The sequence below is a fragment of the Metopolophium dirhodum genome, chromosome 4, assembly GCF_019925205.1.
Source record: "Metopolophium dirhodum isolate CAU chromosome 4, ASM1992520v1, whole genome shotgun sequence".
NCBI lineage: Eukaryota > Metazoa > Arthropoda > Insecta > Hemiptera > Aphididae > Metopolophium > Metopolophium dirhodum.
Genome location: NC_083563.1, coordinates 28,738,261 through 28,752,165, shown reverse-complemented (window position 1 = coordinate 28,752,165; position 13,905 = coordinate 28,738,261). Strand labels below are relative to the sequence as shown.

The window sequence follows — 13,905 nt, the reverse complement described above, 5'->3', positions numbered from 1 at the left end:
AAATATATTTTATCTACGATGCAGTTCAATGTAGGTATACGACAGATTCATGAAAGTATTAATAAGGACTAAGGACACTTAGTATAAACTATACATTTGTTGAAAATATATATGGGTAAGTGATACATTTATCAATGTGCATTTTGTATTTTATAGTAGGTACTTATAGAAACTTTCCTGAATTGACTAAATACTAGGTATGTTACACATACGTATTTAATTAATTAAAATTGAAATATGTATACCTACTCATAAATCACAATTAAGTAATTATTTGGTATTTGTTTTATGTATGTTCAGACTAATTTAGAAATTAGTTTGTAATTCATTATATTAAACAATAACCTTTTTCTGTGGTATCTCTATGAAGTAAATATGAGAGAAACTGCTCTTGTGATTCCCTGGGGTTCCCTCAAACTTATACCTACCAATTATAATTGTTTATAAATTTTCATATATTGTATTAGTTAAGATTTGATTTTAATTGATTTGGTACCTAAGTGATTATCATATTAGATTTAAGTTAAGGTATTTTATTTTATAATCAATTTTATTATGATAGATTATCTAATTTTATATTTTATTTAAACATATAATACACAACAAAACAACTTTTTTAAAAATTATGTATACCTCCTCAAAGTTTTATTTAAAGAATTATAAAAAAGTAATTAAAATGGACGGCCAATCAAAAAACGTGTTCATATTTTAAGAACACGAACTTCAAAGTGTTCTTTTATAAAAAAAAAAGTGAACGTGAACGGCTTCGATTTTTACACATGAATAATATGAACGTGAACTAATTAAATTTCCAAGTGAACTTTCCGAATACTGTAAAAGGTCGCAATAACAAAATATAAAATATTGTTAAGCAAAAAAAAAAAAATGTAAAACGCATTGATTCGTATATTTTATTCAAAACGAAAGATTATGAGAAAAATCGTTAAATATTATAAAAAGTAAAATACTAAGAAAATTAGAGCGTTAATGCATTTGAACCTAACCTAACCTGAGGGTATTTCGTACTTAAACCTCGAGTACATCCCTGCACTCTCGGTTATTCTAAACGCCCTGTGTATAAACGGCAACCATGGTTTCTGCAACGCTCGTAAACCGTACTATTAAATCCACGATATCCGGTGAAAAATGGATCGGGGCTGCTATGAAAGATGGTAATAAAAAAATAAAGAGAAAAGGGAGAGAGAGAGAGAGGGAGAAAAAGAATGTTCGTAGAGCGTATAATAAAAGCTTTAGGTCAAGGTTTTGTTGGTGTATAATATTCAAAGTGGTTTGCACGGTTACTCGCAAGACGTAGCGCTGTTTCATACACACATATATTTACAGTAGATAGGTGCTCTTTATCGTTGCAATATCATCCGAATGTTTGGAATTAATTGCAAAATATTAGGTCTGTTCAACTTCGACTTGAGAAAAAAAATTGGTTGTGCGTGTGAATTTTCCTAGTCATTATAATGTTTTGGTCGTGAAAATGTTAACGTATCCGATGGTGTCTTATCAACGGGGTTTTCAATAGCTATAAATTAGTAAAAAAAAGAAACCTTTTGATATGAGTAGGTATTTCGTACCTATGCGTGTTTAGCTTGAAAGGCTTTATTCTGCAAAGTATAACAATTTCGAATATAGTAATGTTAAATTTCAGAACTTTTCAAGAGAAATTTTCCGAAACTTAAATAATCTAAAAACTAAAAACACACGTGTATTTATGATACAGAAGACAGAACTTACACAAATGTAAACAATTTACTGAATTAAAATAATATATACGATATAATGGCTGCATTGTATATTTGTATATTATGCTTTTATCAAATCAGAAATCAATATACCGTTAAATAATATACACAATATTATACGTTTAAATGTCACAGATTACAAGTACGTATAATTTTTTTTTAAATCCTTCAAAACTGTGATAAGATAGACATTTTACAGAGTTACCAACTACATTTTAATACAGTTCGTACAGTTCGTATACGAATCGGTCTTTTACATTATTTACTCGTATCATTGATTGTAAATATTAAATAGTAATACAACTTTACTCTATAGCGAGGTCCACCTCCAAAATATACAAAATCGAGATACGCTTGTAGAGAAAATTCTTGTAGAAAAAAAGGTGGGAAGTCGATTGGCGCTATCAGAATTAAACTTTAATCATCTATTCCATGAAAAAAAATCGGTTCATAAATTTATAAATCATCCGAACCGTACTTATTCACACAGTATCACTATAGGAGATAATATTTAACAAAAACAAAACTGCTCTTCCTGGAAAATCAACTTTATGGCAATAGTACGTTTTGGAATGTCACCCATCATTTATCATGACAAAATAGGTTAGGGTTGTCATGGAAGACTGGAATAAGGAGACCAAATCATAGATATATACAACTACAACAACTAGATACGTCTCCATTTTATCATCGAAGTCGGACGCCATTTACAAAGCAGGCAATGTTTACAAAGTAGTATTATCACAGTACATATGACATATGTATATATAAGTATATATGTATATTGTATATGATTATATGTAAAATAAATGTAAACATTGTCTGCTTTATAATTGACAGTCGAATTCAGCATTGGTCACAATTGTAGTATAAAGACGGCTATCTAGTTGTATAGATCTATGGACCAAGTCGTACGGTTGTGAGCTCCGTACGCTAAGGTTGCTACTTAAACCCGCGTAGTATAGGAATTATTCATGGTCTTTGCGTTTTTTGGAAAATATAATATGCATTATTTGAACCATGCCCCTCTTTAGATTGTAGACTTGTACGATTACGCATTTATACATGTGCATAATATGTGTATATTTCGTAAATATTATTTTTGTTTTTGTGTAAATAGGTGATTAAATATTATACAATCCGTTAACTCTATATCTAGTTATTTTATGCCTATACATATTTGTTCACAGAAAGTCTGAGCCCGATACTATTCGATAGGCCACACACATGTGTTTTCTTCAACGATCGTTTTATACCGATATATGTATCGTTACACTCAGATTTGTTTCTTAAGAATAACATGTTTATGAGATATACACTCATGCACATGCACAAATGCGTAATCGTACAAGCTATAAAATCTAGAGAGGGTCATGGTTCAAAACAATGCATGTATTTTTCAAAAAAACATGAATAATCCCTATATTACGTGGGTTAAATTAGCAACCCTAGCGCACAGTGGCCGTTAAATTGTGCGACTCATTTCCGTTCGTTATCAGAAGCGGAGTTTTTGGTCTCTTTATTTCTAGTCTTCGTGGTATTTATAATCAATAATCATTGATGCTGTTAATAATACGATATACCTATAATGAACGTAGACGTTCAAAGGTAACGAACTGCTCGTATATACGAGTAATTACGTAGGTATACGTTTGGTCGGTCTTTTCGAGAATAGATCCCCTGGACCGGATGTGCTAGTAGGTATGTCGTAATAATATAGTGACAATAGAAGTAGGTAAACTTAAAGTATGTTCAGGTGGTAGGTGGGTTGAAGAAAGACTATTATTGGATTCTTATAATTATTTAGCTGATTGTAAATATAGGTACCTATCTAGACAGAGTACTCAGAGTAAACGTGTGTAACCGATTATTGCAAGGTTATAAAATTATTTCCATTTCCGGTTCTCGTGATGGAAATGATTATTGATTACCTATCATCGATATTAAAATCCCATGATTTCATTATATTCATAGTATTTTCAATTTGTTCGTTCCGGAGAAATATAAGAATCTGCGTTTTCTAATCATATAATGCAAAATATGTTTATAAATTGAATTTTTACAATCTACGTTTTGTAAATATTCTGTTAAAACTTAAAACCATTTATGATGTATATCCAGCTGTGTTTAAATTATTTATTTTATTTATAATGTTAAAAACGAAATGAATGGTTCACGATTCACATGTCTGAACCAACTAAAATTATTCTTATCGGCTGATTTGAATGTACCTAGTTACCAGTTATAGCCTAACCTTACAGGGGATCGTTCGTTGATCCCAGTATCCCACAATCAACAATATTATAATACGTACGTGGTACAATTCAATATATATGTAATATGTATATATATATATATATGTAACAGGTGATACAATTATTAGGGAATCAAGTTTATAAAATATAATATTATATTTGTTCATAAAAAAAATAAATATACATACCTATATGATATTATAAAATATGCAACAAATGAACCAAATAACTTCAGTAATTGGTTTTTCATCGTCTGACAGAGCGCAGTATATCAGTATATATTATTTTAATTTATACCTAACAAACACAATAAACAGTTTTATAAAAATATTTTTGTTTTAAATTAAGTTTTATTGCGTTACACGTATATATTGTATAATATATAATATACATACAGTGACAAGTCAATTAACGAGGGAATAAAATAATAAATAAAAATACTGTACTGTATTTAAAAAAAAAATTTTTATTACGGTCACTCCATGATTAACTGACTAGTTAGTCAGCCTATATATTATATTCGGTAGTATATAAACACATTATAACCAACATATCAATTGAGAAATAACCTGTATACGCTGTCGTTTATGATTTTGAAATTTAACACCGTTGCGGATTTTGTGAAAGATCATCGTAATTCGTAATATATATTCTATTTATTGACTCCCCTGTACCTAATATAATCCTAGAAATGTTTGACATTTAGATTCCTGTGTGCACATATATATTATACCCACACGCATAGTGGTGCATTTTGAACTATATAGTATATAATATATTAATAATTAATATGATATATTATAATATTTTAGTTCCGATAATTAATTTAATTTTTTTGTATTTGTTTGGCCTTTTTTATTCAAATGTGTAATGTTAGGTACCGGGATAATAATAATATTATAACGTTTTCGATTTAATCATACATAAAATATGTAATAATATATGTTTTGGAAATTGAGGTAAGAGATACATTTAAAAAGATCCAACAGCTCTCAACTATAAATTAGGGATTGCGTCTAGTTATTGAATCATATTAGGTATAAACATCGTTGGTAAATTCATTGAAATATCCAACATTTGAAAGCAATGAAAAATAATTGGATTAAGATTCGTGTTCATGAAAACGTGTTAAGACTTTATCTATAATGAAAACGGCAACTGATGCTTGATGGTTTCTTTAAAAAATGACCAGGTATAGGAAATAGGAATACATATGGAAAATTACCTCTCCGAAAAACCATGTGTGGTGGATTTCCAGTGTAATGCATGGCAGTTGTTGTATAGAGTAAAAAGATTTTTCAAAAAACGTTTTCTGTTTCAAAAAATTAAAATATTGTAAAAACATTAGTAATAGTTTCTACAGACCACAGTTTAGAATCTAAAATACATTTAATTACAGTTGTACATTGGACGTTTAACTTTATTTATACATATTTGCTTTTCTTGGTGTAGTTTTTATATTTTTGACTTAAGTGAACCAAAATTATTACAAAATAAAATTACATGCAGGTTTTCCTTATGAAACGACCGAATACAATTGAATCCATTGAAAACGTTTATAAAAATATAAAACTGTATAATATAAAAATAATAAATAATATGTTAGAAATTATATTACAAACAACTTGTAGTTATAATTTAAGTCTCATACAAATGTAAAATTGAATTAAGTTAGCTTTAAGTGCTTAATGCATCTAAAATAAAAAAGAAATCACTTTAGCTTACAAAGGTAAAAATGTATAATACAATAATCGTAAATGGTTTAATCTCATGTTTTGTGAATTATGATATTTTTAATGAAAAACGAAAAACAAAATTAATGAAATAAAAAATGTTTACGATAATTTGTATAAAACGAAATTTTTCGTATTTTATTTTTTAAATTAAATTAACAATTTGTATACAATCAGCAACATAGTTTTTATTATTACTCAAAGTTGTTTTCGCAAATTAATTTACAATACTATAAATATTTTTTTACGTTTTATTTTACGGCGTAACGTCTTATGTTAAACATATTTTAGATAGTTTTTATAATTCTTGAAATTTATATTTATATAAATATTGGCGATGGTAAAATTTTGCTTGGTATTGTAAGTATATGTATTATGTATAAATTGTATAGTCAATGACAAATATTGCTCATGGTTTTTAACCACAATTAAAAATATTTAATAGTTCATATTAGGCTACTATAGTTATTCAAAAAATAAGTTATGGTAGATTAAATATATTATACTACTTTAATTTATATTTACTACAACAAAAGCCTTTAAGCGTTGTTTTCTTTAATATAAAACTAAATAACAATTGAAAAGATTAGTTTTTAAATTTATCTGCACGGTTGCAGGTAGAACCATTGCATGAATAAAACATTTCCAGCTTCAACCACATTATCCCTTCAAAAAGGAAAAGTCAATATTTGTATTTAATTAAAAATAAGGAATAATCAGTGTCGAAAACCCCGATAACGTTGTAAATTACTATTAAGTGTAAAGTAAAATATATTCTAACTGAAAATAATATCTATCATTAGACTGAACTTAATTGAACACATCTGCAGTACCTATATATATATAATATATATATATTATAATTTACTGAAAACACGTGAGATTTATATTGCAATATTCACCGAAATCGTTAAAAGGGTTGTCCATTACAATAATATATTTACTATATTGTACAAGGCTGGGTAAATTATGTAACTCATCAAGTTAAGGTATTGTAGAAAAATGTTAGTTATGTTTAAAGTTGCAAAAGTTACAAGTTAAATAGAAAAGAAATTAACTTAATTCAGTTAAAAATCAGTTCCGTTTTTTTTAAGCTTAACTTTTACAATCTATGCCAAAGTACAAAAAGCAATTTTATTAAAAGTATATTAACATATTCAGTATATACAAAAACAGAAATATATAATAAAATTAATACATATAGGATAACAAATAAGACACCACGAGATTCATGAGATCGCGGCACCAACCACAAATATTTCTTTAAACGTCGAACTGGGTTATTTAGTAGTGTCCTTGTTGTGAGGTTTGAAATTAATATATTTGGGCGAAATTATAGTTTTTTATGAACATATATTTATACACTACCTAGCCGTACTTGTATACGTTATTTTGATCTCTATTGATATTAATAGTGCACAATTAATTAGTAAATACCTAATACCTGTTTCTGATTATTATTTTTATTTTTTTCTATAAAATGCAATAATTTATTCAAAACTAAATATAATATTTTAAATCTATGGGCTCCATACTAAGAAAAAAAATAACTTATAACTTATATTAGAGAACGGACTAACTGATTAGTACGTAATTACATATCATGGAAACACAATCAACACGTAAAGTTGGAAGTTGGAAGTTAGTGTTAAATTAAAAGTAACTTGTCGTGTAACTCAACTAAATGTAACACAACTTTTAACTCATTAATGCCCAGTCTTGATATTATATACCTATAGCGTAATATGTTGTATTATAGTATACACTATACAGTCATACAAAAACGTTTGACTTTTAAGTGACGGGATGGCTTCTAATGTTGGCACACCAAATTCAAATACCTATATACTTATGCCCCGCTCGAATACCGTGTTTGACTTATACTGGCTTTTATACGCGTTACAAGCTTTATTATTACGTGAGTTCGCACGAGGAAACATTTAGACGTGTATTTTTCGACCGCATTGACATTTCTCGAAAAAAGTTCAAATGTTGGACGTCCCACTATTGACGCTAGAAATTAACCTTTTTGTGTGTGCCATTACATCCTGCAACACAACACGCTATATTACTATTATTACGTTTAAGTATAAGGCTATAATACTACATATTGAATATAATATTAGAATATTTCGTTGCATAATTATTATCATTCTGTCGTAGTGCCTATACCGAAATAGATTTTTTGGGGAAAACTTGGGAAAATAAATGACAGTAACTTATGTTGAGTTGAGTCACTGAGCTACTTTTATCCGCATAATAACTATCACGTTGACGTATATAATACAATTTTAAAAATGTTGCAATGAAGATTTCAAATGTTGTATTGTTTTATTGGCACAAACGTACTTGTGAAAATATAATTTAAATCTGCTTTCGAAGTTTCATGCGCACAAAAAGATATTGGTTGATTACAAGATAAAGATAAAGTTAAAGTAAATATTTTTGTTAATTAATACGTTAACATTTTAAATACATTCGTATATTTAATTGTATATCGATAATATATTTTATAAGGGTTCGAATGCTTATTAGAGTAAAACAATCGTTAAATTATTTTTCTTACCGAAATACTGCAAACATAATAATGACAATAACGTTTAATATAATATTGATTTTAATATGAGTTTCTTCTTGCTTATTTTATCATAATTGATTGATAAATGATTAATTTTTTTTTAGTCTTTAAAATGGACCAGTGGTTGTTGTGGTTTGGCTACTTAGTAGCTTCTACTTATGGACTTTCATTGCGCCATGCCAGGCACCAAAGCGTTGGGACACCAACAGCCGAAGAAATACTGGAACCACAGATTCTAATTGAGGACACCGATCATGTATTCAGACAACGAGCGTCAGATATGTTTGCCCAAGAGCCAGAATACACGGAGAAGCGAAACCTCAACCATAGACGGAGGTAAATACCAATAAAATTTAAACCCACAACTAGATATTCAATTTATTTTTAATATAAAACAGGTCCGAATTCAGTGGAAACCAGGATAATGATTTCGAATCTTCTGGGGAGACATACAGTGCGTATAAATCGGATGATCCGTTGGTAATTCACACGAACAAGGGTAAGATCAGAGGCATCACACAGGCAGCGTCAACTGGAAAGTTAGTTGATGCATGGTTAGGAATACCCTACGCAAAAAAACCAATAGGTTAGTAACAATTAATGTACTAAATTAGAAAATACCCGATTCGAGTTTTGAGAAATTTGTGTTTTAGGTGATCTTAGGTTTAGGCATCCTCGTCCAATTGACCGTTGGGACAAAACAAGCCCAGAGACGATTCTTAATTGCACTACTCCGCCAAACACGTGCGTTCAAATATTCGACACGCTTTTTGGTGATTTTCCTGGTGCTACAATGTGGAATCCAAATTCCCCGGTATCAGAAGATTGCCTTTACATTAACGTAGTAGTGCCAAAGCCTAGACCACAAAACGCAGCAGTGATGGTGTGGATTTTCGGCGGAGGATTTTACTCCGGGTCTGCTACTTTGGATATTTACGATCCTAAAGTACTCGTATCGGAAGAAAACGTGATTTTGGTATCCATGCAGTACAGGGTTGCATCATTAGGCTTTTTATACTTTGACACTGAAGACGTTCCGGGAAACGCTGGACTTTTTGATCAACTAATGGCTTTGCAGTGGGTACACGAGAACATTAAATTATTTGGCGGCAACCCAAACAACGTGACACTTTTCGGTGAGTCAGCCGGCGCCGTTTCAGTTTCACTGCACTTACTGTCTCCGCTGAGTAGAAACCTTTTTAATCAAGCCATCATGGAATCAGGATCCTCAACAGCACCTTGGGCGATTTTGTCACGGGAAGAGAGTTATAGTAGAGGACTTAAGCTAGCAAAGGCAATGGGATGTCCAGATGACAGAAACGCCATACATAAAACGGTCGAGTGCTTAAGGAAGGTGAACAGTTCAGCGATGGTCGAGAAAGAATGGGACCACGTGGCTATATGTTTTTTCCCGTTTGTCCCGGTGGTTGATGGCGCTTTTCTTGACGATTATCCTCAAAAGTCCCTGTCAACAAACAATTTTAAAAAAACGAATATACTCATGGGTAGTAACTCCGAAGAGGGTTACTATTCAATATTTTATTATTTGACGGAGCTTTTCAAAAAGGAGGAAAATGTGGTGGTGTCCCGTGAAAATTTTGTTAAAGCTATTGGACAACTTAATCCGAACGCAGATGCGGCGGTTAAATCGGCTATAGAGTTTGAATACACGGATTGGTTTAGCCCAAACGACCCAGAAAAAAATCGAAACGCTCTGGACAAAATGGTCGGTGACTATCAGTTTACATGCAACGTCAATGAATTCGCTCATAAATATGCACTTACTGGAAACAACGTGTACATGTATTACTTTAAACATCGTTCTTTAAACAATCCATGGCCAAAATGGACGGGTGTGATGCATGGTGATGAAATCAGTTATGTATTTGGAGATCCATTAAATCCAAATAAACGCTACGAAATTGAAGAAATTGAACTTAGCAAGAAAATGATGAGATACTGGACCAATTTTGCAAAAACAGGGTTAGTATAATTTTATTTATAACATTTGCTCATTTACAAAACCATAGTATATAACGTTGAGATATCATAAAAATATAAGTCGGTATCACATTAAAATTATCATTATGATGTTTAGGATTATAATTATAATAATTTTCAACAATTTTTTTAGTATTATTGGTTTGGTATGTCTGTAATATAAAACTAGACACGAAGCACTTAATTTATGGTGAATATTAGAGTTTGATTAACCAATTAAAAAACTAGTTGATAAGTACATTAGCTGAGTTATTACTTGGATTTTTTCTTTATTTTTCTTCTATTTATTCATGTTTAAAGTAAACAATCAATAAGACACATAGATAATATTGATGGATATCCTAATGTTATGGCATAGATATATATAAGCATTAATAATTGGTAATGGATTGGCACCTCAGCAATGTTTCAAAAATAAAATATATTCTATATTTCACTTATTGTTATGGACGGAAATATCAAATATATGCATGATACTATTCAGGAAACTTTCCGATCTTATTTTAGTGAACGAAGTGACGAGTATTTCTTAAATAATAATTGTAGTAGCATAATGCTAGCGTTTTGACCTGCTACACATCGATTTTTCAAACAAAACACTTATATTGTCAGTGAAACACTCAAAACTAATTATTCTGACCCTAATAATTGCCCTTACGAGCGCTTGTTAAGTTCCGGGTCGTTGAGAAATTTACCCCGGTCACATTTTGACACTATTATATTCATTAGACAAACCACAAGTGTTTCTTTACTTTTGAATCTTCATCGTTTACAGCATAATGGGCAAATAGAACTATGACATTTTTAACAACAGATAAATCTCGTTTTATAATAATCCTTGCAGAGTAGACATACTTTATAAAAATCAAACATTGTAATTTCACATGAATAAGAAATACAATATAAGACCATTAGATCCAATAGATTACAATAACTTGGTAATATATTGTATTTACCCACCATCTCATTATATGTTAACCATTTCATAATAATTGTTCTCATTAGGTATTTAATGAATTAATAGTATACATGATATTATGTTGTACGAGCTTATTACTTCTTCAGCTTTATATATTTTTTTTGTTACCCATTTAAAATAATTTAACCACATTAAATATAAACTCATAAAAAATTACTATAAAAAAAATAAGCGTAATTACATTTTAAAAGCGTGTTTTCAAACATTTTTTTACTTCCTGAACATTTATTTACATATAACAAATAAAAGTGAATAGGTAACTAGTAGTTAGACTCCCTACTCCAACCGAGCTTGCTTACAGGGCGTAAGTATAAACTTATAAGTTTTAATAGTATAAAATGTTATGTAGTTGAAATAAATAAATAAATACTAGAATATTTTGTAGCTTAACTAATTTTATTTAGGTAGGTATGTGTGATTAAATATTATATAAAATACCGTGTTATAAACTATTATCCCCAACATATGATTTTTGTCACGTCCAATTTTTTAAAAAAAAATTCGTTTACCGTGTTTGGTTGAAATCATTATTATGGTTTCGAAGTTATTTTAATGGTTGAAACCCTCAAGGTCTCAAGCCTTACTGCAAATCATTATTTATTATTTTTTTTTTTAGAAATCCAAGCAAAACATTTGAAGGGTCTTGGGTCACGCCCAAGTGGCCCGTACACACGGCGTATGGAAAAGAGTTTCTAACATTAGATACAAATAACACTTCTATCGGCGTTGGGCCAAGACTAGAACAATGTGCTTTTTGGAAAAACTACGTTCCTGATCTTACGGCCATTTCAAGTAGGGTTGACCTAGATGAATTTCCCATTCGTCGATAGAAGATAAGTACACATTAGTTCACTACAATATTTTTTTTTGTTTTTTTTTTCCAGAGAGTATGAAGTCTGACAAAAACTGTACAACCATAAGTGGAGGGACCAAAACTAACATGATCAAGTTATCGCTTTGGACGATTGTGATGACAACTGCCGTTTTGGTGTTATGAATTTCGTTTTGATTCATCTTAAACAAAAAAAAAAAATCATGAAAAAAAGTTTTAAAAAAAACACATTTGTAATAATTTCAAGCTGTTGGCAACAAAAGAAACTTCGAGGACAATTCAGTCTAGGCTACCGTTGGGCTTCCAGCAGAATCGCGCGCACAAAATAAATTTCGTTTTTTTTTTCTCTAAAATTTATATAGGTCTACTAAACGGCAATATTGCGCTATAGTTGTTAGCCAATCGGCCTTCGCGTGTGACGCGCGACGTTGGCAATTTTCTCACACCGTACTTAGGCTTAAACATTTTTTTACCATGTATATAACAATTATTATTATTATTATTATTATTATTATTACTATTATTCTTATTATTATATTTATGTTTAAATGAATCTATATATATATATATATATATATATACACATATTATATATATATATATATATATATATTATATTTATGTATAACATATCATCGTGTACCTTTATAATATTGTAGGTGTAGAATGTTGGTTTAAAATTAGCCAATATTGTTCCACTTCAAAAACCTTGCTTTTGTTGTGGTAAATAATAGTGACCTATATATAATATAATATGTATATGTTATTATTGTAATTTTATTCGACCACTTGGAGAAATTTAGTTTTACACGACTTTCGCTTCCGAAAACTTCAATCATTGTTGTCCGAACAATAATAAAATAATTTAATCATTTGAACAATATAATTTATTAAACTATACTGCGCAAGTGCGATAAGAAAAAAAACCAAGTACGACATTTGCGTTTACTATAATATGCATTCGTATCTTGACTTGCGCGCAGGACTGTTGTCCATTGCCATAGATAAGTTATTATAGTTTTTAAGATGCTTATTGTACAATTTTCGTATTGTTTTCAATGTTCTATTTGTTGTTAAGTGTTCATTCTTGTTTTACTTTAAGCTTAGTATTATTGAAAGAACAGTTAAACTGCCATCAATTTAATCGTTTCTGAGTGTAATAAAACGGAATTCAAGAACAAATATATTTTTTTCCCTCATGTCTTTTTTCCATAGTGTATTTCGTAGATAAAATCCATAATATATCCATTAGTCTCATCGACGAATTTTAATTTTAATTTATTATAAAGGTTTACTTTTAAATACATTCTATTAGCGAATTAAATATAATTAAATACTAAAATACCATATTATATTCTTATTTGTTTACATAGAGATACATTTTGTAGAATATACGGTTCAAAATGTCTAAATTCGTTGTCGTTTGAGTGTGATCTACTTTAAAGAGAATAAATCAAAAATATATCATTAGAACGATTTAACGGACAATAAATGTATCATAGGAACTATGCTGCAAGTGTGTCTAAATAGGTAATACATTATACTATTATTTTACACTAAATACCCACTATATAGGTACACATGTTTTAAAGTGAAACAAAATATTTTTTATTTAAGCTCTACGTGTGTTAAGGCCTGATTTCCGTTTGATGGTAAAGTACGTGTGCCGTAATGCATACATAACTCTGATTATTTAACTATATACGGTTCACGCGGACCTTCGCTTTTTAACATTTAATCGGCGAGGATGAAATGGATATGAAATTACTTAAT

General features: G+C 29.7%; 1 protein-coding gene across 2 annotated transcripts in view; it reads left to right on the top strand.

The window, feature by feature from the left end:
• The window catches only part of LOC132942378 (acetylcholinesterase-like), a 37,268-nt gene extending 23,789 nt beyond the window's left edge, over positions 1–13,479 (top strand). For both annotated transcript variants that reach the window (XM_061010698.1, XM_061010699.1), the window contains exons 2-6: positions 8,425–8,656; positions 8,719–8,906; positions 8,974–10,303; positions 11,917–12,092; positions 12,185–13,479. In XM_061010698.1, coding sequence (XP_060866681.1) covers positions 8,433–8,656; positions 8,719–8,906; positions 8,974–10,303; positions 11,917–12,092; positions 12,185–12,297 — 2,031 coding nt within the window. In that variant the 5' untranslated portion in view covers positions 8,425–8,432 and the 3' untranslated portion in view covers positions 12,298–13,479. The remainder of the gene's footprint in view (positions 1–8,424; positions 8,657–8,718; positions 8,907–8,973; positions 10,304–11,916; positions 12,093–12,184) is intronic.
• Positions 13,480–13,905: the final 426 nt, after the last annotated feature.